General features: G+C 48.2%; 1 protein-coding gene across 1 annotated transcript in view; it reads left to right on the top strand.

Moving 5' to 3' along the window:
• The window catches only part of LOC139262346 (MAPK/MAK/MRK overlapping kinase-like), a 253865-nt gene that overhangs the window by 20259 nt on the left and 208737 nt on the right, over positions 1 to 24869 (top strand). The window contains exon 2 of the mRNA XM_070877529.1: positions 23764 to 23878. Within this exon, the coding sequence (XP_070733630.1) occupies positions 23764 to 23878 (115 nt within the window). The remainder of the gene's footprint in view (positions 1 to 23763; positions 23879 to 24869) is intronic.

Here is a 24869-nt window from a genome sequence, read left to right as displayed (position 1 = left end):
TATATGCCTCTTCCTTGGATTTAACACTATCCTTAATTTCTCTTGTTAGCCATGGTTGAGCCACCTTCCCAGTTTTATTTTTACTCCAGACAGGGATGTACAATTGTTGAAGTTCATCCATGTGATCTTTAAATGTTTGCCATTGCTTATCCACCGTCAACCCTTTAAGTATCATTCGCCAGTATATTTTAGCCAATTCATGTCTCATACCTTTCCTTAAGTCCAGGACTTTAGCCTCTGAATTAACTGTGTCACTCTCCATCTTAATAAAGAATTCTACCATATTATGGTCACTCTTTCCCAAGGGGCCTCGCACAACAAGATTGCTAATGAGTCCTTTCTCATTACACATCACCCAGTTTAGGATGGCCAGCCCTCTAGTTGGTTCCTCGATATATTGGTCTACAAAATCATCCCTAATACATGCCAGGAAATCCTCCTCCACTGTATTGCCACCAGTTTGGTTAACCCAATCTATGTGTAGATTAAAGTCGCCCATGATAACTGCTGTACCTTTATTGCATGCATCCCTAATTTCTTGTTTGATGCTGTCCCCAACCTCACTATTACTGTTTGGTCTGTACACAACTCCCACTAGCGTTTTCTGCCTTTTGGTATTCCGCAGCTCTACCCATACAGATTCTACATCATCCAAGCTAATGTCCTTCCTTACTATTGCGTTAATTTCCTTTTTAACCAGCAATGCTACCCCACCTCCTTTTCCTTTCTGTTTATCCTTCCTGAATATTGAATACCCCTGGATGCCTTGGTCACCCTGGAGCCATGTCTCCGTAATCCCAATTATATTATATTCGTTAATAGCTGCCTGCGCAGTTAATTTGTCCACCTTATTACGAATACTCCTCGCATTGAGGCACAGAGCCTTCAGGCTTGTCTTTTTAACACATTTTGTCCCTTTAGATGTTTGCTGTAATGTGGTCTTTTTTGATTTTTGCCTTGGGGTTTCTCTGCCCTCCACTTTTACTTTTCTTCTTTCTATCTTTTGCTTCTGCCCCCATTATACTTCCCTCTGTCTCCCTGCATAGGTTCCCAACCCCCTGCCATTTTAGTTTAAACCCTCCCCAACAGCACTAGCAAATACTCCGCCTAGGACATTGGTTCCGGTCCTGCCCAGGTGTAGACCGTCCAGTTTGTACTGGTCCCATCTCCCCCAGAACCAGTTCCAATGTCCCAGGAATTTGAATCCCTCCCCCTTGCACCATTCCTCAAGCCACGTATTCATCTGAGCTATCCTGCGATTCCTACTCTGACTAGCACGTGGCACTGGTAGCATTCCTGAGATTATTACCTTTGAGGTCCTACTTTTTAATTTAACTCCTAGCTCCCTAAACTCAGCTTGTAGGATCTCATCCCGTTTTTTTATCTATATCGTTGGTACCTTTACGTACCATGATAGCTGGCTGTTCACCCTCCCCCTCCCAAAAAGCGCTGCAGCCGCTTCGAGACGTTCTTGACCCTTGCACCAGGGAGGCAACATACCACCCTGGAGTCTTGTTTGCGACCGCAGAAACACCTATCTATTCCTCTTACAATAGAATCCCCTATCACTATAGCTCTCCCACTCTTTTTCCTGTCCTCCTGTGCAGCAGAGCCATGCGGTCTGTCAGGTGCTGCAGCTAGATACACTTCCTGCACATGTAGTCGTCAGGGACACTGGAAGCGGGAGCATGACATGGGTCTGGGATCTCCTGCCATGACTTAACCCTCAGATTACTTAATTTGGCAACAATGACTGCTAAGAACAAGAAGAAAGATAAATAAAAAGAAAACTACTCACCACTCAACCAGCCGATCACTTACCCTCTTGGCTGTGACGTCACCCTTCGATTACTTTTTACTTCTTTCTTACTTCTGACCCTGTTGCAGCTGCAGCTCGCTGCTCGCTCCACCTTTGGCTGCTGCTCCCAATTGCCGCCGATCCCCGGACTCCTGCTGGGCCTTTATAGGCCGCTGCTCGCTCCACCTCCGGCCGTTGCTCCCAACTGTCGCCGATCCCCGGACTCCCGCTGGGCCTTTATGCCGCTGCTCGCTCAACACGAGAGCCACAGACCCCATCAGATGTGGGACAGATATTCGTCGGGGGAAGGTGGGGGACAGCACTGATTTGCCGCATGCTCCTTCCGCTGCCTGCACCTGACCTCTTCACGCTTGCAGCGTTGAGATTCGAAGAGCTCAACGCACTCCCGGATGCACTTTCTCCACCTACGGCGATCTTTGGCCAGGGTCTCCCAGGCGACAGTGGTGATGTCGCACTTCACCAGGGAGGCTTTGAGGGTGTCCTTGTAACGTTTCCGCTGCCCACCTTTGGCTCATTTGCCATGAAGGAGCTCCTCATAGAGCAGTTGTTTAGGGAGTCTCGTGTCTCGCATGCGAACTAAGTGGCCTGCCTAGCGAAGCTGATCGAGTGTGGTTAGTGCTTCAATGCTGGGGATGTTAGCCTGGGCGAGGACACTGATCTTGGTGCGTCTGCCCTCCCAGGCGATTTGCAGGATCTTGTGGAGACATCGTTGGTGCTATATCCCCAGTGACTTGATGTGTCTTCTGTACATCGTCCATGCCTCTGATCCATACAGGAGGGCAGGTATTACTACAGCTCTGTTGACCATGAGCTTAGTGGTAGGTTTGAGGGCCTGGTCTTCGAACACTCTTTTCCTCAGGCGGCCAAAGGCTGCACTGATGCACTGGATGCGATGTTGAATCTCCGCATCAATGTCTGCCTTTGTTGACAAGAAGCTCCCGAGGTATGGGAAGTAGTCCACGTTATCGAGTGCTGCGCCGTGAATCTTGATGACTGGAGGACAGTGCTGTGCAGCGAGGACAGGCTGGTGGAGGACCTTTGTCTTACGGATGTTAAGCGTAAGGCCCATGCTTTCATATGCCTCGGTGAATACATTGACTATATCCTGGAGTTCAGCCTCAGAATGTGCGCAGACGCAAGCGTCGTCCGCATACTGCAGCTCAACGACAGAGGTTGGGGTGATCTTGGACCTGGTCTCGAGGCGGCGTAGGTTAAACAGCTTCCCACTGGTTCTGTAGTTTAGTTCCACTCTAGCGGGGAGCTTGTTGACAGTGAGGTGGAGCATGGCAGCGAGGAAGATTGAGAAGAGGGTTGAAGCGATGACGCAGCCCTGTTTGACCCCGGTCCGGATGTGGATTGGGCCTGTAACGGATCCGCTGGTAAGGATCACGGCCTGCATTTCGTCGTGGAGCAGGCGAAGGATGTTGACAAACTTTTTGCGGAGGAGGACGCTCCATAAGCCCTCACAGTCGTGCTGCAATGATCATGTCCGTTGTTCCCCGTAGGGGACGAAATCCGCACTGTGACTCCGGGAGGAGCTCCCCGCCCACATGGAGAAGATGGTTGAGGAGGACTCTAGCGACAGCTTTCCCAGTGATTGATAGCAGGGAGATTCCTCTGTAGTTGCCGCAGTCGGATTTGTTCCCCTTTTTAAAAATGGACACGATCACTGCATCTCTGAGATCACCCGGCATGCCCTCTTCCCTCCAAATGGGAGAGATGAGGTCATGTATCCGCGCCAACAGCGCCTCTCCGCCATATTTTAGCACCTCAGCAGGAATTCCATCCGCACCCGTAGCCTTGTTATTCTTAAGTTGTTTTATGGCTTTGCCTACCTCGTGCAGCATAGGAGTTTCACTGAGGTGGTGACAGGTCGCATGCTGCGAGATGGAGTTGAAAACACTCGAGTCAATCGCAGAGTCTCGATTGAGGAGATCTTCAAAGTGCTCCTTCCAGCGGGCCCTGACAGCCTCGGTGTCATGGATGAGTGTTTCCCCGTTCTTGGCCAGGAGTGGGGTGGGGCCTTGGGAGTTTGGACTGTAGGTGGCCTTGACTGCAGTGAAGAATCCTCGTATGTTGTGGCTGTCGGCCATTTGTTGTATCAACGGCCGAGTGAGTGACTGATGATAACTTTACAGAAATAATGCTGTGGGTGTAAGCCAGAGTGGGGGAGTGTGACATGTGCACGCTGAGCAGAGAATCATGGTCACACATTTGGTGCAGAACTTTTCTGTTTTTGAAACTTTACAGTGTGTCGTTTTAGGGAGGTGCTGACATGACGTGGTGAAGGGTTATATTTGTGGTTTTACACTTTCTCAATCTGCATCTTGCAATGAGAGGCTGACAGTGCTGGTATCTAGACACCCCAGAAAGTCCAGTGACAGTGCCTGGCGTAAGGGAGAACCTAGTTTTGCTCACTACGTTAAAGGCGCTATATAAATACAAGTTGTTGTTGTCGTTGTTAAATACCCCATTGAAAGTTAGGCCTTGTTGGATTAGGTGTAACTGAAGTATTAACAGCATATTGACCACTAAACGTTTAACTCTGAAAAAATAATTTTAATTTTGTGGAATGTCAAATGTTTCCATAATGATGAAAATTACAAACATTACAATCACAATTTAAAGAAACTTAAAAAAAATTATATTTTTTTAAAGTTTGTTCACATTTATTTCAAGTTTACCTTTTCCCCATGTGAGGGTCCCAATCTTTGTTTCGCTGTCTGTACATTTTTTTAAAGTCTGAATAAAAGCAATTTCTTCACTTCCTGGTTCCCTGTCTGTGAGAATTCTGCATTGTGATTGGTTGCTTTGACAGCTTGTTGATGGCACAGCATATCCCGCTATGGAATCCCCACTATTCTGCACTGATCTGACTTACGCATTGAGAAAGGCAAACTTCTCGCCAGAGATTGCAAGATCTTTGTGGGTAGCTTTCTTCGGGGCAGCGGCGATCGCCTTTGCTTCACAGTTGAACAAAAATTCCATGCCTGTATCTAGAAATAATTTAGAATCTGAAATAAAAGCAGCCACGACATTACCACACTACCTCAAATGTTTACTGGCTGCAAAGGATGTAATGAAGATGCGCCAGAACTGGAAATTCTCAAAGTTAGAGAAGTAACTTCTGCACTGTGCATTCTGCGTTGATTCATCAAGTCAAAAGATCGTGAAATGTTTCATAAATTTTATGCACTGGAAAGGAAAGTGCGGAATTTGATGACTCCTGATCTCCACCAAACAAAATCACACATATCTTTACCCAAAACATCCCCAAGACAGGTGCATTTTTCCTTAATTTTTAAGATGTTATATTATATTCACCTTTTTAAGATGTAATTTTTAAGATGTTATACTGTATTCACTCTTGTTAGAAACATAGAAACATAGAAAATAGGTGCAGGAGTAGGCCATTCGGCCCTTCTAGCCTGCACCGCCATTCAATGAGTTCATGGCTGAACATGCAACTTCAGTACCCCATTCCTGCTTTCTCACCATACCCCTTGATTCCCCTAGTAGTAAGGACTATAGAAACATAAGACGTTGTAAGACGTTTTTCAAAATTTAGGCAAATAAAGGTTATGTACCAGACCAGCTTTGATTTTTGTTTTTGTTGCTTCATGCAATTTGCGAGTTTGTCCCAAGCGGTGGCAATTAAACAAGTTGCAATGTGAAGCTTTTAAAATGGAAGTGAATAAATATTTGAAGAAGATAAAAATAAAATAGTATGGGGAAAGAGCAGGGAAATTAGGCTCAGTGAATAGCTCATCCAGAGAGTTGGTGCTAGTGCCAAGAACAAAATTACAGTCTTCTATATTGTAAAATTCTGTGTGGAGAAATTCGTATCGTTTGCACTGCCTGTTAGTGACGCTAATGGGGCGCAAATGATCTCTTGCACGGGGCACGGGTCCGTTACTGCCTCCTGCGAAATTTCGTGGAAGTTAGCGGAGGCGTAAACTGGCAGCGCCCAGCTCCTGCCAGGATTGCCCAGGGCTGATGTACGCAGTGACCCGTTTTTACCACGGAGCGGAACTTCGATAGCGCCTCTTGAGACCACCGTGGGCGACGTCCATGCCAGCCTTGCAGGTCGCGAACTGGGCTGCACTCCGTTCACGGGCCGAAAATTAAAGGGGAGGTGCGTCGCGCCATTTTTTTTCCATGGCCGACTTACCGGTCGTGGCCTTATGTTGTGGAATTTGCGTGGTCCGTGCCGCCATTTTGAAGCCCGGCACGCCGCTTCTGTGCCGGGCTGCTGCCACGGCACCCCACTTCCCAGTGGAGAGGTGGTGACCCCTCGCCCCATTGCAGTTTGCTGCGTGCCCTCCCCTTTAACGGAAGGGAAGGGCCCTGTGCTCCCGCCAGCGCTACTCGGCGCTCCGCGTAGCACTGGTAAAATCCCACAGTTTGCGCTCCACTTCCTCTCGGGGGCAGTAATCCCAATTTCACAGCTGGGACGGGACTTCTGTGCCTAGCGCAGGAAGTCCCGCCTCACCATGGTTACTGCCCTCAAACGGGCGCTAGTGAATTTCGGCCCCTATGATTTCCAGTTTTGAAGTTTTGATCATTTTCTTTCTTTCAATGCCTCCCCAGCAAGAGAATGCTTGGAGACAGGACTATGCCAGCATCCACAGTGCAAGTATCAAACTCTCCTAAACTTATAGGGCTTACAGTTTTAAGAGTGCTTTCACTTACATCATACCATCTGGAATAATCCCACCTTCCCATTCTGTTGCTTTCTCACTCTCCAGGCAGAGAAAGCAAGAGTAACATGATACAGGTGCCCACAAATCCCACGGCAAGGCAGACTTTGAAGAGGGATGATAAAAAGAGACACAGAAATCAAGGTAGAGAAAAAAAGAAAAGAAAATGCAGGAAGGAGCATGGGAGAAAAATAAATGAATGCCACTTTTACACTTTGATCTGAAGGTTGGGCTCTATTTTCACACTGGTGCTCAAATCATTGCGAAGTTAGGGAAGCAGAGTAGTAAAATAGGTCACGAGTGATTGTTTTTAGTGTTAAAAGCTTATGACACTTGCCGGTACGTCATACCATATAATTTTATACAGCAATTGGTACCCATTCATTCGGGTGTGTGAAATCGCCTCATCGGCATGATTTCTGATAAAGACGGTTGCCTGAAAGCAATAACTATCGGAAGACTCGGTCACTCTTGTAATGTCTGTAAGCTTGTAATGTTTGTAGCTCCGCACTGTGGCTGTGGACGTATTGTGCACTGCAAGTGCAGGGTTAATAATAAACAGAACTAGACAGATTTCCGGAGACTTCCGAGAGAGCTGCCTGCCATGTTAGGAAGCTGTGTGTGCTGTGCTCTGTGAATATATCACATTTGGTGGCGAGATGGGATTTTTCGGATGATTTAAAGCTAAAATTTTGTTGGGGAAGGATTCAGCCAGCTGACGAGAGACTTTGGAAGTTTCTGTCTTTGGAAAAAGCTACAAAATCCGAGGTAAAATACAGCACACGGTGTGAATAGCTAGAGATTAAAATGGCAGGTGTATTCGGACATTTGGGAGAATATAGACACAACCGGGAACGTTTTAAAGTGTATGTGGATCAGCTAGAAATGTATTTCACTGCAAATAACATAATCAAAGTTCCAGACAATACAGTCCAGAACCGGGCTGTGTTGGAATGTAAGAAACCGATCTTCTTATCGGAGGCAGGTCATGCATTATATGACACCCTTGTAAATCTGCTTGTGCCTGACGAGCCAAAGGACACAATGCTTAAAGATATTTTAATGAAGCTGGAGCAGCACTATAACCCCAATCTGTTAGAAATTGCTGAAAGCTATCATTTTGGGATTCAGAATCAAAAGACTGATGAAAGTATCAGCAATTACATTGTAGCATTAAAAAAGCTATCGATGCACTGTAATTTTGGAAACTTTCAAAACCGAGCATTACGGGATCGTTTTGTTTGTGGGGTGAAAAATGATGCGATCAGAAGGAAGTTATTGACGACGGATGACTTGACTTTTGAGATTGCTTGTCAGACAGCGAGGCCGATGGGCATGGCCGAACAATATTCCCGAGAATTAAATAATGATTACGGTTGTCAGTCAACCGAGGTAAATCACCTACAGGTTCAAAGTAAAAGACGGGCATGGCCGAAAGTCTCAGAAACTGGAAATTCTAACAGAGCGTCGAAGTCATGCTATAGGTGCCTGGGACAACACATTGCTCAAAGTTGTCCATACATGAAGGCAGAGTGTTTTTTCTGCAGGAAGACTGGGCATCTTGCGAAGGCATGCCGACTGAAGGGTAAACCAGCTTTTAAAGCTATGAGTCCAACGTTCAAAGCTATGAGTAGAAATCCCAAGAGACTACATAGCATGGAAGAACAACAACAGGACAAGGAGATGTTAGAGTTACACGTCATCAGGAGCACAAGGTTAACGGACACTGATTCGGAAAGCGTCAAAATCTACATAGATGTTGCGGGATTCAAGATACCAATGGAAATTGACATGGGTGCCTCCGTGAGTGTACTACCGGTGTCACTGCACCTCGACAAATTGCGTGATTTTCAACTGGAGAAATCCAAGATAGAGCTGCGAGGCTACTCGGGAGTGGTAGGTCGTATCACCGTACCGGTGAAATATAAAGATCAATTTCAGAATTTGCCTCTAATAGTAGTGAAAGGAGACAAGTCTGCCTTACTAGGAAGAAATTGGTTGAGCTCACTGAAGCTGGATTGGAGGAAGATTTTCTGTGTGGAAGCGAGATTTTCATTAACGGATGAGGTTATCAAGAAGTATCTGAAGGTGTTCTGCGAATCGGGCAGTCCGATCCAAGGCTTCAAGGCGAGTGTCAGGGTACAGAAGGATGCGAGGTCGGTTTACTACAAGCCACGTTCCGTACCATATGCACTCAAGGAGAAAGCTGAGCAAGAACTCAAAAGACTAGAGACTGAGAACATTATTTGTAAGATAGATCGATGTAATTGGGCTACACCCATTGTTGTTGTACCTAAGTTCGATGGTAAGGTAAGATTGTGTGGTGATTATAAAGTAACCGTAAACCAGGTACTAGAGGGTAATGTCCCCAATATATTGCCGAATATAGAAGATTTGTTCACAATACTGACAGGTGGTCAGATCTTCTCAAAACTGGATCTTACAAATGCCTACTTACAGCTTGAACTAGATGAGGAGTCCAAGTCATGTTTGACAATAAATACTCATCTAGGCCTATATCAATTTAATAGGCTACCGTTTGGAGTGTCTTCCGCCCCAGCCATATTCCAAGGGGTGATGAACCAGATTTTGCATGGTATTGAAGGGGTAGTATGTTATTTGGATGACATACTAATTTCAGCACCAAATAGGCAAATTCACAATAACATATTGAATGAAGTCCTCAAATGGCTAGAGAAGCACAGAGTACGAGTGTCTGCTCGTAAGTGTGAGTTATTTAAAAACTCAGTGGAGTACTCAGGGTACAGAGTAGACAAAGATGGTTTACATCCAACCATGGAAAAATTGGATGCGATCAGAAATGCACCCACTCCCAGGAATGTCACTGAACTTCGTTCATTCTTGAGTCTTTTGAACTATTATGGGAAGTTCCTACCAAATTTGGCTACAGTATTACATCCACTGAATGAACTTTAAAAAAAACAGGTCCATTGGAAGTGGTCAAAAGACTGTGATACAGCATTCAAAGAGTGTAAAAGCAAATTGGTAGAGAGCACCATGTTAGTTCACTATGACATATCTAAGGAGATTAAGCTAGCATGTGATGCCTCTCCCTATGGTGTTGGGGCAGTAATCTCTCATATATTAAGTAGTGGGGAGGAGAGACCAAATGCTTTTGCTTCATGCACTCTCAGTATCAGTGAAAGGGAAGCTTTGGCATTAGTTTTGGGGTCAAGAAGTTTCACAAATACTTGTATGGTCATAAGTTTACCATAGTTATGGACCAGAAGCCCCTAACAGCAATCCTCCATCCAAAGTCCCCAGTTCCAACATTAGCTGCAGCCCGAATGCAGAGATGGGCTTTGCTTTTGTCAGCATATACAGATGATATTGAATACAGATGATCAGCTGATCACAGTAATGCTGATACAATGTCTAGATTGTCTTCCCCATCACAAGTTACACCCGATAGGGAAGAAGTGTTTTATTTTTCATACATTGATGAACTGCCAGTCACAGCTGAAGAGATTGGTAGAGCAACCAAACGTGACCCAGTGATGTCAAAGGTGTATGAGTATATTGCAAATGGATGGCCAAACCAGGTAACAGACAAAGATACACATCCATTCTTCATTCGTAGGAATGAATTATCAGTCAATAAAGATTGTATCATGTGGGGTGCAAGAGTGGTTATACCAAATAAATTCAGGTCCAAATTATTAGGAGACCTCCATGACCAGCACCTGGGAATGTGCTTGACCAAGAGTTTTGCACGGAGTTATTTATGGTGGCCAGGTCTTGATAAAGATATAGAATACATCGTGAGTCAGTGTACGACATGTCAATCGGTAAGCAAGCAACCACCACCAGTATCATTACAGCCATGGAAATGGCCTCCCAGGGTGTGGCAAAGGCTACATATTGATTTTGCTGAGTTAGAAGGACAACAATTGTTCATTGTGATTGATAGCCATTCAAAGTGGGTTGAGGTGTTCCCAATGTGGAAAATAACAACAAGTAAAACATTGGACATTTTACGAAAATGATTTTCTTCATTTGGCCTTCCTGAAGAAATTGTTTCGGATGATGGACCACAATTTTGTTCAGAAGAATTTGCACAATTCTCGAGCAAAAATGGTGTGACACATACCAAGGTTTCACCATACCACCCTGCTACGAATGGTGTAGCAGAGCACACTGTACAAATTGTAAAACGTGCCCTCATTAAAACAAATGTTAGATCCAAATCCAAGGAAACGACAGTTGTCATTGGATCACAAATTGGCTAATTTTTTTGATTACACATCAAAATACTCCTCATACAATTACTGGTAGAACACCAGAAAAGCTGTTTCTCAGACGACAGCCTCGAACCAGATTCTCGTTGTTAAAGCCAAATTTGGCACAGTCCATAGAAGAGACACAATTAAGACTGTTGTGTATTGCTCTGGTACATTAAATGTATAATATAAGTACAATGGTGCACCACAGAGGGCGTTGTGGTGGGAGACCTGAAAGTACCTGCAAGAGGCAGTATAAAAGGCTGCCCACCACACCTGAGGGGCACTCTGGAGTTGAACAATAAAGGACCAAGGTCACAGCAGTTATTACAACACCAGACCGTGTGGAGTCAGTGATTTGTGTGCTACATACACCACATTGGCAACGAGGACGAACTTCACGCAAACATGGCTACTCTGGGCTCGCTAACGGACTTTACCGTGGGCAATGATTGGGAGGCCTTTATGGAAAGGCTCGACTACTGCTTCACAGCCAATGACCTGACGGGGAGCACAGATGCAATGAGAGATAAGCGTAAGGCGATATTACTTTCCAGCTGTGGCGATGAGGTTTACTGTCTCGTCAGGGATTTGCTGGCACCTGCGAGCACCAAGGACAAGACATATGACCAGTTGAAACCAAAGGAGAGCATCCTCATGGCCAGACACAAATTCTACCATCACGGCAGACCTGAGGGCCAGGATGTCACCAAATATGCTGCAGACCTCAGGAGACTCGTGGCGCCGTGTGATTTTGGCACACACCTTGACTGTTGTGTATTGCTCTGGTACATTAAATGTATGATAAGTACAATGGTACACCACAGAGGGCGCTGTGGTGGGAGACCTGTAAGTACCTGCATGAGGCAGTATAAAAGGCTGGCCACCACACCTGTGGAGCACTCTGGAGCTGTTCAATAAAGGACCAAGGTCACAGCAGTTAGATCAACACCAGACCGTATGGAGTCAGTGATTTGTGTGCCACATACACCACATTGGCGACGAGGAAGCGGACGAATTCCATGCAACCATGGCTATTCTGGGCTCGCTAAAGGATTTTACCGTGGGCAATGATTGGGAGGCCTTTACGGAAAGGCTCGAGTACTACTTCACAGCAAACGATCTGACGGAGGACACAAATGCACTGAGAGAAGCGTAAGGCGATATTGCTTTCCAGTTGTGGGGATGAGGTTTAATGGCTCGTCAGGGATTTGCTGGCACCCGGGAGCGCCAGGGACAAGTCTTTTGAGAGCTGGTCGCACTCATTCGTGACCAGTTGAAACCGAAGGAGAGCATCCTCACGGCCAGATGCAAATTTTTCCATCACTGCAGATGTTAAGTCCTGACTCTAATGTACTGACTTACATGAGACACATGCTGAATTCAAGGTCACTCAGGACCTGCACCTTTAATTCCAGGTCTCCAGTGCTGCACTTGCCTGAGACCTCCCTTTATATACCTCAGTGGGACAGGTATGGAGTGTCTCCTGTTAGTGCACCCCTGGTAGTAAGGTATGCTTATTATTACAGGTCATATCCAGTTACAGTCATGTATAGCATGGTAAGATACAGTTATATACAGTAATGTGAAATACATGACATCACCCTCCCCCAAGGTCTTATTGCCTTTATAGATTCAGTCTCTCAGGTGATCTGCGCTCTCGCGTGGAGCGTCTTAGTTGTGGTTCAGTTGTTTGCCTTGGTGCCTGTTTTTCGTTTGGTGTGATTGCTGGTATCTCGCCTGGGCTGTCTGTTTTGTTTGGTGTGATTGCCGGTATCTTGCCCTTTCCTCAGGTTGTTCCACCTGTCTGTCCACCAGGTGTGGTGTGAGATCCAAATTGTAGTCTGCCTCTGGTTCTTCAGTGTTATCAGTGAATCTACTTTTTACATGGTCTACATGCCTCCAGCAGGTTTGGCCATTGTCCATTTGTACAACCAGTAGCCTGTTTCCCTCTTTGTCTGTTACTGTCCCTGCAAGTCATTTGGGACCCCGGCCATAGTTTAGCACAAACACTTTGTCCCCTATCTCATTCCACCTCCCCCTCGAATTTCGGTCATGGTACTCAGTTAGCTTTTGACGCTTAGCCTCAACAATTTCATGCATGTCTGGGAGGATTAACGAGAGCCTGGTCTTTAAGGTTCATTTCATCAATAGTTGTGCGGGGGGAACCCCAGTCAACGAATGCGGACGAGATCTGTATGCCAGCAGCAGTCGCGACAGGCGGCTCTGCAGCGTGGGACCTTGGATTCTGAACATGCCTTGTTCAATGATCGTCACTGCTCGCTCCACCTGGCCGTTGGAGGCCGGCTTGAAAGGTGCCGTCTTAACGTGATTTATACCGTGGTCAACTATAAAATTGTGAAATTCTGTGCTGGTGAAGCACGGACCATTATCACTGACCAATATGTCAGGAATGCCGTGCGTTGCAAACATGGTTCTAAGGCACTCCACAGTGGTGTAGGTGGTGCTCGAGTTTAAAATGGTGCACTCGATCAATTTTGAAAATGCATCAACGACTACGAGGAACATTTTGCCCACGAATGGGTCCACATAGTCTACATGCACCCGCGACCACGGTTTGGTGGGCCAGGGCCAGGGGCATAGGGGGACCTCCTGGGCGCATTACTGAGTTGGGCACAAATGGTGCACCGACGGACGCAGAGCTCCAAGTCCGCATCAATGCCAGGCCACCAGATATGAGATCTGGCTATGGCCTTCATAAGGACGATCCCCGGGTGCTCGTGATGGAGCTCCCGGACAAACGCCTCCCTGCCTCGTAAGGGCATAACTACTTGGCTGCCCCACATCAGGCAGTCTGCCTGTAGTGAGAGTTCATGCATGCGCCTACGGAAGGGTTTGACCTCCTCGGGGCAGGCATTGCGAGCCTCTGCCCAGTCACCGGTTAAAATGCATCTTTTAACTAGAGATAACGTGGGGTCGCTGGTCGTCCAGGCTCTGATTTGGCGAGCCGTCATGGGCGAACCTGTGGATTCAAAGGCATTGATTGCCATGACCATCTCACAGCCCTGTTCGTCGGACCCTTCTGTGGTCGCCAGGGGTAGTCTGCTAAGCGCGTCGGCACAGTTGTCTGTGTCTGGTCTGTGCCTTATCATGTAGTCGTAAACCACCAGCATGAGTGCCCACCGCTGAATGCGCGCCGAGGCGTTGCCGTTGATTGCCTTGCACTCGGATAGTAGGGACGTGAGGGGTTTGTGGTCGGTTTCTAACGCAAACTTGGCCCGGAAAAGGTATTGGTGCATTTTTTTGACACCGTACACACACGTGAGCGCCTCCTTCTCAACCATACCGTACCCGCGCTCCGCCCGCGAAAGTGACCTGGAGGCATAAGCAACGGGCTGCAATTTACCCGCATCATTAACGTGCTGTAAAACGCACCCGACCCCTTACGCTGACGCATCACACGTAAGGACTAATTTTTTACCTGGGTCAAAAAAGTCTAAAACACTCTTGGAACATGGAAGGTTGCGTGCATTATTGAAGGCGTGTTCTTGGGCGTCCCCCCAAAACCAATCACACCTTTCTGAGTAGCACGTGGAGAGGCTCCAGCAGCGTGCTCAAGTTCTGCATAAAGTTCCCAAAGTAATTGAGTAGCGCTCAGTTCCGAGACATTCCAGGGCCTGGGTGCCAGGCGAATCGCTTCGGTTTTGGATTCGGTTGGGCGGATTCCATCAGCGGCAATCCTTCTGCCCAAAAATTCAACCTCAGGCGCGAGAAACAGACACTTGGATTTCTTAACTCTTAGGCCTACCCGATCCAATCGACTTAGTACTTCCTCAAGATTGCGGAGATGAGAGTCACCCGTGATGAGTATGTCATCTTGAAACAAAACCGTCCCCGGGATGGACTTGAGCAGACTCTCCATGTTGCGCTGGAATATAGCAGCTGCCGACCTGATGCCAAATGGGCATCGATTGTACATAAAAAGGCCTTGATGTGTGTTGATGGTAGTGAGTAGCTTAGACTCTTCGGTCAGTTCTTGCGTCATATACGCAGATGAGAGGTCAAGTTTCGAGAAAAGCTTTCCTTCAGCCAACGTGGCTAATAGGTCCTCCACTCTGGGCAGCGGGTATTGGTCCTGCAGGGAGACTCTGTTTATGGTAGACTTGTAATCCCCACAGGTTCGCACGGATCCATCAGACTTCATGACGGGGACGATGGGGCTTGCCCAGTCGCTGAATTCCACGGGAGACATTATGCCTTCCCGCAGAAGCCGGTCCAGTTCGTTTTCAATCTTTTCCCTCATCACATAGGGCACAGCTCTAGCCTTGTAATGGACCGGTCTGGCATTCTGTGTGATGTAGATTATAATTTTAACCCCTTTGAAGGTGCCCACACCTGGCTGAAAGAGATGTTCAAAACAGCTTAGAACTGTTGAGCAGGAGGTCCGTTCCTCTGACGACATGGCGTGAACATCTTCCCATTTTCAATTAAGTTCTGCTAGCCAGCTTCTCCCCAACAGGGCTGGGAGATCCCCGGGGACAATCCACAGGAAAAGTCGGTTCACCATCCCTTTGTGTGTGACAGAGAGCATGGCGCTGCCAAGGACTGGGACGATTTCTTTAGTGTAGATCCTTAGTTTGGTGTTGATCTTTGTGAGTTTTGGTCTGTTGCTTTTGTGCGGCCACAGCTGTTCAAATTGTTGAACGCTCATGAGGGATTGACTGGCCCCCATGTCCAGTTCCATGTTGACAGGTATCCTGTTGAGTCGAACCCTCTTCATAATTGGAGGCATCTTGGTGTAAGAACAGTGGACATTGATCATGTTAACCCGCTGTACCTCAGCATCCTGTGCACTGTTCCAACCATCTTCTGGTCCGCTTTCTGACCCTTCCAATTCATATACCAGCCGAGCTGCTGTTTTTCTGCACATGCGGGCCAGATGCCCTGTGTAGTTGCAGTTTCTGCAAACGGCATGCTGAAATCGACACACCCTGGTTGATTGCCTTCCCCCGCATCTCCAACACAGACCGTTTCCATTGTTTCTGAAGCATGAGCTGCGTCTGGCTGATCTCCCTTGAGCTTCTCTCAATCTGTTGTTGATTGCTCGCATTGTGGGTTGATGAGGTGTGATCGGCCGTTCATGTGGCCCTTGATTTTGATGGCTTCTGGCACCACTGTCTGCTGTTGAAGGCCTGCTCTCCTGCCTTTGTCTGTGTGTGGGGGTAGCGGTTTGTTTCACGCTGTGAACCCCTTGTTCCGATGCCTCGCTGGTTGTCGTACCCGAAGTATAGATCAGCCTCGTTTCTTCTTCGCCTGCCAAGAACGTCTGTGCGACCAGTGCTGCTGCCTCTAGAGTCAAGTTCTTAGTCTTTATAAGCTTTAGGAATATGCCTGTGTGGCCTATTCCTTCAATAAAAAAGTCTCTCAGTACTTCTCTCCTTAGTTCATCGGGGAACTCCCATGAACTAGCCAGCCTCCGAAGTTCCGCCACGAAGTCGGGTATGCTTTGACCCACACAGCGTCTGTAGTTGTAGAACCTGTGTCTGGCCATATGTAGGCTACTCGCTGGCTTCAGGTGGTCTCTCACCAGTGTGCTCAACTCCTCAAATGACTTGCTTGCTGGTTTCTCGGGTGCCAGCAGGTCTTTCATTAAAGCGTATGTTTTCGAGCCACAGCTGGTCAAGAGATGGGCTCTTCTCTTGTCTGCCTATCGTCGCCCAGCCAGTCTTTGGTCACGAAGCTTTGCTGGAGCCTTTCTATAAAGTCCTCCCAATTATCTCCAGCATTGTATTTCTCATCTGAGCTGTTGGTAGCCATTCTGTGGATTCTGTGATCCCGTACCTCGTCGCCACTGTTAAGTCCTGACTCTAATGTACTGACTTACACGAGACACATGCTGAAGTCAAGGTCACTCAGGACCTGCACCTTTAATTGCAGCTCTCCAGTGCTGCACTTGCCTGAGACCTCCCTTTATATACCTCAGTGGGACAGGTATGGAGTGTCTCCTGCAAGTGCACCCCTGGTGGTAAGGTATGCTTATTGTTACAGGTCATATCCAGTTACAGTCATGTATAGCATGGTAAGATAGTTATATACAGTAATGTGAGATACATGACAGCAGATCCGAGGGCCAGAATGTCACCAAATATGCTGCGGACCTCAGGAGATTCGCGGCGCCGTGTGATTTTGGGGCACACCTTGACGAGGCGCTGCGGGACGTTTTCGTTATGGGGATTGGCCATGAGGGCCTCCTTCACAAGCTGCTAGCCACGGAACCCAGAGTCACCCTGACAAAGGCCATCACCATCAGCCATGCATACATGACCTCGACTTGCAGCACCAAACAAATGATCCACACAGTTGCGAACCCGGCAGGCACTGTCCACAGGATCGCGCCCACCACGGACAGAACTGCAGAATGTGTCTCTGCCCAGGGCAGAGAGCACGGACCTCGGGGTCCTGGAACTCAGAGTCCGCTGAGGTGGGCCAATCAAGCAGCACCATGCTGGCGCTGCGGAGCAAGCCATGGGGCTCACCGGTGCAGGTTTGCGGAGTACACGTGCAATACCTGCCACATTAAAGGCCACCTTCAGCGTATGTGTAAAAGAAATCGGACTCACCATGTGGCTGAGGAGATGGGGGATGATCCACTGTTCAGCGAGGAGCAGGCAGAAGAAGATGAGGTGTTGGGACTGTATACATGTACCGACGATTCGCCCCCAGTGATAATGGAAGTAAAAATTGACGGAATCCCAGTGAGTATGGCAGTGGATACGGGATCGAGTCCGTCGTTGATGAGTCAGAGAACTTTTGAGAAATTGTGGGACAACCTGGCTGCACGACCCAAGCTGGTCCCGGTCACGGCAAAGCTGCGTACTTACACCAAGGAACTGATACCGGTTCTCAGCAGAGCGGATGTACAGGTATCTCACGGGGGCGAGACGCGCGGTTTACCTTTATGGGTCATTGCAGGTGATGGGCCGACGCTCCTTGGCAAAAGATGGATGGAAAAGGTCCGTGGGAGCTGGGAAGACTTCTTCACTCCTCCACAGACTGCTGCTCCCCGGGTTTCCAAAAGGCTGCGCCAACTGATCTGGAGCTGCAGCAGTAGCCCAGAACTCCTGGCCTCAATCAATCCTACAGCCTCAGCCTCCACTCAAGGTCACAGGTGCGGGCCCATTGCTGGGGTGAGGGCCGGTGGGGCGCTGCGGTCCATCGATGGCCAGCGGACCCACGGAGCAGAACAGTTGGGCAGCGGCAGCGGCCGCGATGGTGGTGGCCACGGAGGCAGCAGGAGAGGCGGCCAAGGCGGCCACGGCGGGAGCGGAGGCTGCAGGAGAGGCGGCCATGGCGGGAGCGGAGGCTGCGGGAGAGGCGGCCACGGCGGGAGCGGAGGCTGCAGGAGAGGCGGCCACGGCGGCCACGGCGGGAGCGGAGGCTGCAGGAGAGGCGGCCAAGGCGGGAGCGGAGGCTGCAGGAGAGGCGGCCAAGGCGGGAGCGGAGGCTGCAGGAGAGGCGGCCAAGGCGGGAGCGGAGGCTGCGGGAAAGGCGGCCAAGGCGGGAGCGGAGGCTGCGGGAAAGGCGGCCAAGGCGGGAGCGGAGGCTGCGGGAGAGGCGGCCAAGACGGGAGCGGAGGCTGCGGGAAAGGCGGCCAAGGCGGGAGCGGAGGCTGCAGGAGAGGCGGCCACGGCGGGAGCGGAGGCTGCGGGAAAGGCGGCCACGGCGGGAGCGGAGGCTGCAGGAGAGGCGGCCAAGGCGGGAGCGGAGGCTGCGGGAAAGGCGGCCAAGGCGGGAGCGGAGGCTGCGGGAAAGGCGGCCAAGGCGGGAGCGGAGGCTGCGGGAAAGGCGGCCAAGGCGGGAGCGGAGGCTGCGGGAAAGGCGGCCACGGCGGGAGCGGAGGCTGCAGGAGAGGCGGCCACGGCGGGAGCGGAGGCTGCAGGAGAGGCGGCCACGGCGGGAGTGGAGGCTGCAGGAGAGGCGGCCACGGCGGCCACGGCGGGAGCGGAGGCTGCAGGAGAGGCGGCCACGGCGAGAGCGGAGGCTGCGGGCGCAGCAGCAAGCAAACTGGCGCTGCCGCTGATGTTTGTTGTTCCTCATTCTGTTAACGAAACGCCGCACCGAGTTTGAGAGCGCCAGCATCGAGTATTTCCAGCAGTGCCAGAGGAAGACGATCTTGCACAAATGCCTGAAACCTTTCCCAAAAATTCCTTCTCCCCACTTTCTGTGTTTCCCTTTCCCTCCTTCCGTGTTTCTTCTTCTTCTTTCTAGGCCAGCTGAACACCTAGGATGACGGCGCCCAACGGAAGCCTCGTGGGAGCCACAAGATGGCGTCTTAAAAGGGAAATGCTCCCGGGCGTCTTAAAAGGGCCTTACACCACTGCAGTCCCCACATAAAGACTTTTGGACTTTTGTAAGGCTAGAGCGAGTCTAAATGTGCTATGTGAATATAGGATGATGGATTTATGACAAGAAATAATATTCTAATGCTGGGTGGTCACTGTGTTTAAAATAATGGACATGAATTGCGAATTATGACAAGAGTTAATATTTTAATGCTGAATGGTCACTGTGTTTAAATTCAGGGACGTGGATCCGTGACCAACGTTACCAATGGGCTGATGCGTTTTTCAATTTAGGGGATTCAAGCAACGGCTTTTTGAACTGGGGGGGCAGTAATGTTGTGTATTGCTCTGGTACATTAAATGTAGGATAAGTATAATGGTGCACCACAGAGAGCGCTGTGATAGGAGACCTGAAAGTACCTGCATGAGGCAGTATAAAAGGCTGCCCACCACATCTGTGGAGCACTCTGGAGCTGTTCAATAAAGGACCAAGGTCACAGCAGTTAGATCAACACCAGGCCGTGTGGATTCAGTGATTTGTGTGCTACATACATCGGGGATTGGCCATGCGGGCCTCCTTCACAAGCTGCTGGTCACTGAACCCACATTCACTCTGACAAAAGCCATTACCATCAGCCGGGCATACATGACCTTGACTTGCAGCACCAAGCAAATGATCCAAACAGTCTCGAATTCGGCAGGCACAGTCCACAGGATAGCGCCCACCACCGACAAAACTGCAGAACGTGGCTCTGCCCGGGGCAGAGAGCACGGACTTCGGGGCCTTGGAACTCAGAGTCCGCTGAGGGGGGCCAATCAAACAGCACCATGCTGGCGCTGTGGAGGAAGCCATGAGGCTCACCGGTGCAGGATTGCAGAGTACACGTGCAATACCTGCCACGTTAAAGGCCACCTCCAGCGTATGTGTAAAAGAAATCGGACTCACCGCTGAGGAGATGGTGGATGATCCACTGTTCAGCGAGGAGCAGGTAGAAGAAGATGAGGTGTTGGGATTGTATACGTGCACCGATGATTCGCCCCCAGTGATTATGAAAGTCAAAATCAACGGAGTCCCAGTGAGTATGGCAGTGGATACGGGATCGGGTCCGTCGCTGATGAGTCAGAGAACTTTTGAAAAACTGTGGGGTAACCCGGCTGCACGACCCGAGCTGGTCCCGGTCCTGGCAAAGCTGCGTACTTACACCAAGGAACTGATACTTGTTCGTGGCAGAGCGGACATGCAGGTATCTCATGGGGGCGAGACGCACGGTTTATCCTTGTGGGTCATTGCAGGCGATGGGCCGACACTACTCAGCAGGAGATGGATGGGGAAAGTCCGTGGGAACTGGGAAGACTTTATTCCTCCACAGACTGCTGCTCCCCGGGTTCCCAAAGAGCAGTCTTGTAGGTGCAGGCCGATTGCTGGGGTGTGAGCCAGCGGGGCGCTGCAGGCGATGAGCGGGAGGTCCATCGATGGCCGACAAACCAGGGGGGCCCACGCAGAGTAAACGTCGGGCGGCGGTAGAGACTACAGCGGCGGCCGGAATGGCAGGAGAGGAGGCGACAGCGGCGGCCAAAACAGAGGAGGCTACAGCGGCGGCAGGTATGACCCGGGAGAAGGCGACAAGTTTCAATTCTACGATCTTTCCAGACGGGCTTCTCTCTCCGCACATTTAATCGCACAATCGATCCAGCCTCCTTAAAGGCTTCCACTGCTTTGCTATGTGTTACTTCCCCTACATCTACCACAACTACCCGAAGGACACAATCATTGCACCGCCGTCCCTCCTACCATGGTTGTTGTAATGAGAGGGCTCGGATCATCACCAACGTGTGGATTATCGGCGCTACCTGCAATGCTGGAGCCGAGACCAGAATTTCCCCCCCCCCCCCCCACCCCTTCAAGCGTGATTTTATGCTTTCTTTCTTCTTTGTCAGCGAGCTCAAGATGGTGGCGGCCTCGGGGCAGCAGTGCTCGGCAGACTAAGGCCAGCAGAGCGACTAAAATGGCGGAGCCCAAGGAAAGCCTCGTGTGAACCACAAGATGGCGTCGTAAAAGGGCAATGCACCTGGGAGCCTTAAAAGGGCCCCACACCATTGGTGGTCCCCACAAAGAGACTTTTGTAAGGCAAGAGCAAATTTAGAGGAGTAATGAGACTGGTATGGTGACGTGTGTGACTAAGAGTTAAATTTTTTTGTGTTGATGCTGGTTGGTTACTGTGTTTAAAATGGTGAAACAAGGGATATGAAGGATTGACAATGCTGAATGGGTACTGTGTTTAAATATGATGGACATGAATGATTTACGAAAAGAGTCACATCACGGGGTACAGTAAAACAAGTAAAAGGGTTAACGGACCCGTGACTAATAATGCAAGGGTTCAACAGCTGCAGATGAACCGCTAAGGCGACTACTGAGCACAGAGGCAAAGCACCAGTTGCGATACCCTGTCTCAGCGCAGCCCAGTAAAAAGGGGGCAGTATACCGCCACCGTACCTTACCCAGCGGAGCTGGGATTAAACAACTGTTCAGTGCACCTGTAATCTTTTGACATACCAGCTGTACCACATATTGTATGTACCATACTAATGTACCATCTATGTATACCTGTTTTCTGTTGGAGGTTATACCTGACATTTCATCACCCATGCGAGGACTGCAAACACCACATGCTTGCACCTAATAATCTCTGCATGGGATGGTCATGGACTCACACTCACTAACCCACCAGGACGAACAAGGCCGAGGTTACCAGCAATGGCTTTTGGAACTGTGGCGGGGGGAGTGAGATGTTGTGTATTGTCCAGGTACATTAAATGTATAATATAAGTACAATGGTGCACCACAGAGGGCGCTGTGGTGGGAGACCTGAAAGTACCTGCAAGAGGCAGTATAAAAGGCTGCCCACTACACCTGAGAGGTACTCTGGAGCTGAACAATAAAGGACCAAGGTCACTGCAGTTATTACATCACCAGACCGTGTGGAGTCAGTGATTTGTGTGCTGCATACACCACAAAGACAGAAAGAGAATCAGGATAGAGGTAGAGTAAAAGAGAGAAGTGTGAAATTAAACCAGAAGGTGAGAGTGAAGAACCATCACCATAAATGGTTAAAGTGGATACCAGGAAGAGTGGTGAAGATATGTGATCCTCTCACATATTTGGTAAAGATGTTTGATAATGGACATGTTAGGTTTGTTCATATGGATCATATTTTACCTACAGACATGGAAGGAGTTGAAGGTGGGAATGATTCAATTATTTCTGACTCATCAGATAGTTTTGATACACCAGTAGCAAATCCTAAATCCAATGTACTGGAAACAAATCCAGGAGAGAATCAGAATGAAAGTCTGAGTCCGAGTCAGGATAACAAAGAGCCTGAAGTTAGAGTGACTTCAAATGAAAATCAAGGAAATTCCATGGAGGAAAATGTTCCTCAGGATGAGCCTCGAATGAGTTTAGATTCGACACCATGTTTGGAAGGTTCTGTTCGAGAGCGAAGGTATCCTCTTCGAAACAGAAAACAAGTGGTAAAGTTAAATTTGTAAATATGGAATAAAATAAGTTTATATCCCGTGTTATGTATAAACATGAAAGTTATGTATGATGTTTGTTATGATGTCTTCTTCATTAAAGAGGGGAGAAGTGTAATGTCTGTAAGCTTGGAATGTTTGTAGCTCCACACTGTGGATGTGGACGTATTGTGTACTGCAAGTGCAGGGTTAATAATAAACAGAACAAGGCAGATTTCTGGAGACTTCCAATTAGAGCTGCCTGCCATGTTAGGAAGCTGTGTGTGCTGTGTTCTGTGAATATATCACAACTCTAATAATAACTGGGTGGTGGAATCAGTGACTGGGCGGGCACTACAGCATCAAATGGTGATATCACATTGAACTGGGACGAAATCAGACGAGCTGTTCAACGCGGGACTCATTTGATGGATGGAGCTTGCCGCTTTAAGCTGTGTTGATGCTCTTGGTGCAGGGCAACGCCTCCTCCCACAAAACAGCAACCATCCTCTTTTAAAATGTTGACCGTTCACGAAAAAATACAATCAAACTGTATCAAACTTAAAATAATTCCCCTGACTTACGAGGGAAAAGATGCAAGGTCACAACATCAGAGGTTAGAGAGCTGAGCAGGAATGCGGGAGGCTGACCTTGGCATATCTGGCCATGGCTGACCTGACAGCTGGCGCTGGCAGGCCCCTGGTGCTCGAGCCCGGGGGACGGGGACGGGTGGGGGGGTGGTCAGAGGGCAGGCGTGCCTGGTTTCCAGGGCAATACCGCTGTGAGATGGCGGCCGGCCGTTGGCCTCTTCTCGCTGCCCGATCCCCTTCACGCGTGCGTAGCCTTGTTGAGACTTTACACTGAAAAAGAGGATCGTACTGCGGAGATGCCTTTACGCTTTAAGCCACGAGCCGTCGATGAATAGTAAGATGATATTTGCATAAGATAGAATGGTAAACAGCCGAGAAATGCAGCCATAATCGAACACCCTTTCACGGAGATGGTCTGCCATCTTGTGCACACCTGGGCATCACAGTGTGTTAAACAAAATGTGAAGATTTGTTACCTGCTGGCCCAAAGGACACGGGATCTACCTGTGACATTTAAAAATCGGAGGGGTTCAGAGTTATTGTAAATCTGTGTTGCTTTGTTTAATTAAATATTGTAATTTCTTTTTTTTACAGACTATCGACTAATAGCTAAAATAGGTGAAGGGACATTTTCAGAGGTCTGGAAAGCACAAAGCTTAAAAAATGGTACCTACTACGCTTGTAAAAAGATGAAAAAACATATGGAAAGGTAATTCAAATCATTATCTTATTTACAATAGTTTAACATGTTGTGAAACCTCACTATTTTTATTCATTGTTTCTTTAAATCCTAGCATTGTCTTAATCAAACTTATATTTGAATCGAGTTGCAAATAATGATTTATAAAACAATTCCTATATATTTGATATAAAGGCTTGTTTATATCTACTGTTCTAAATATTTTCTTATTGTTAAAAATTGTCATTGCAATTAATTAGAATATGTTTTGACTGTAATCAGTAATCAGTGCCTAGTAATCAGTGATATATTTAAAATCATTAATACTTTTTGTTACTGGCAGTATTTGAGTGTGGAAGTTATATGTGGTTACCTTAAGTTTCTGTTGTGAGCTAGAAACGGTGGCGTGTGCTTGTTAAACCAACTGGCACCAAAGCACCCAAATCAGTCCCAGCCTGCCTCTATCCAAGTCTTGACTTGGCTCTTATTGAGTCTTGTTGCTACCATAGTAAAAACTGAAGTGATTGAAAAAAAGAAAAAAAAAAGATTGAGATTTATATAGCGCCTTTCACGACCACCGGACATCTCAAAGCACTTTACAGCCAATGAAGTTGTCATGTATTCAACTATCATTGTAACCCATGTATAAGCTGACTTAAGTTGTACACCTTGAGAACATTGACCACAAGGGGGTGAACTTGTGGGAGACACTCCTAACCTGGACTTTCAGGTATAAAAGGGGAAGCTCCACCCACCTTCATCACTTGAGGTCTTGGTAATAAAGGTAACTGGTCACAGAGTGACCTTCTCTCAAGTATGGGCCTCGAGTGCATTTATACTGTATAGTAAGGACATATCAGAAGTACTTATTGGAGTGTAGTCACTGTTGTAATGTGGGAAACACGGCAGTCAATTCGCACACAAGCAAGCTCCCACAAACGTCAATGTGATAATGACCAGATAATCTGTTTTTTTTGTTATGTTGATTGAGGGATAAATATTGGCCAGGACACCGGGGATA

The sequence above is a fragment of the Pristiophorus japonicus genome, chromosome 4 (genome assembly GCF_044704955.1).
Source record: "Pristiophorus japonicus isolate sPriJap1 chromosome 4, sPriJap1.hap1, whole genome shotgun sequence".
Lineage (NCBI taxonomy): Eukaryota > Metazoa > Chordata > Chondrichthyes > Pristiophoridae > Pristiophorus > Pristiophorus japonicus.
The sequence above is the reverse complement of the archived record's forward strand: the minus strand, read 5'-3'. Positions and strand labels throughout refer to the sequence as shown.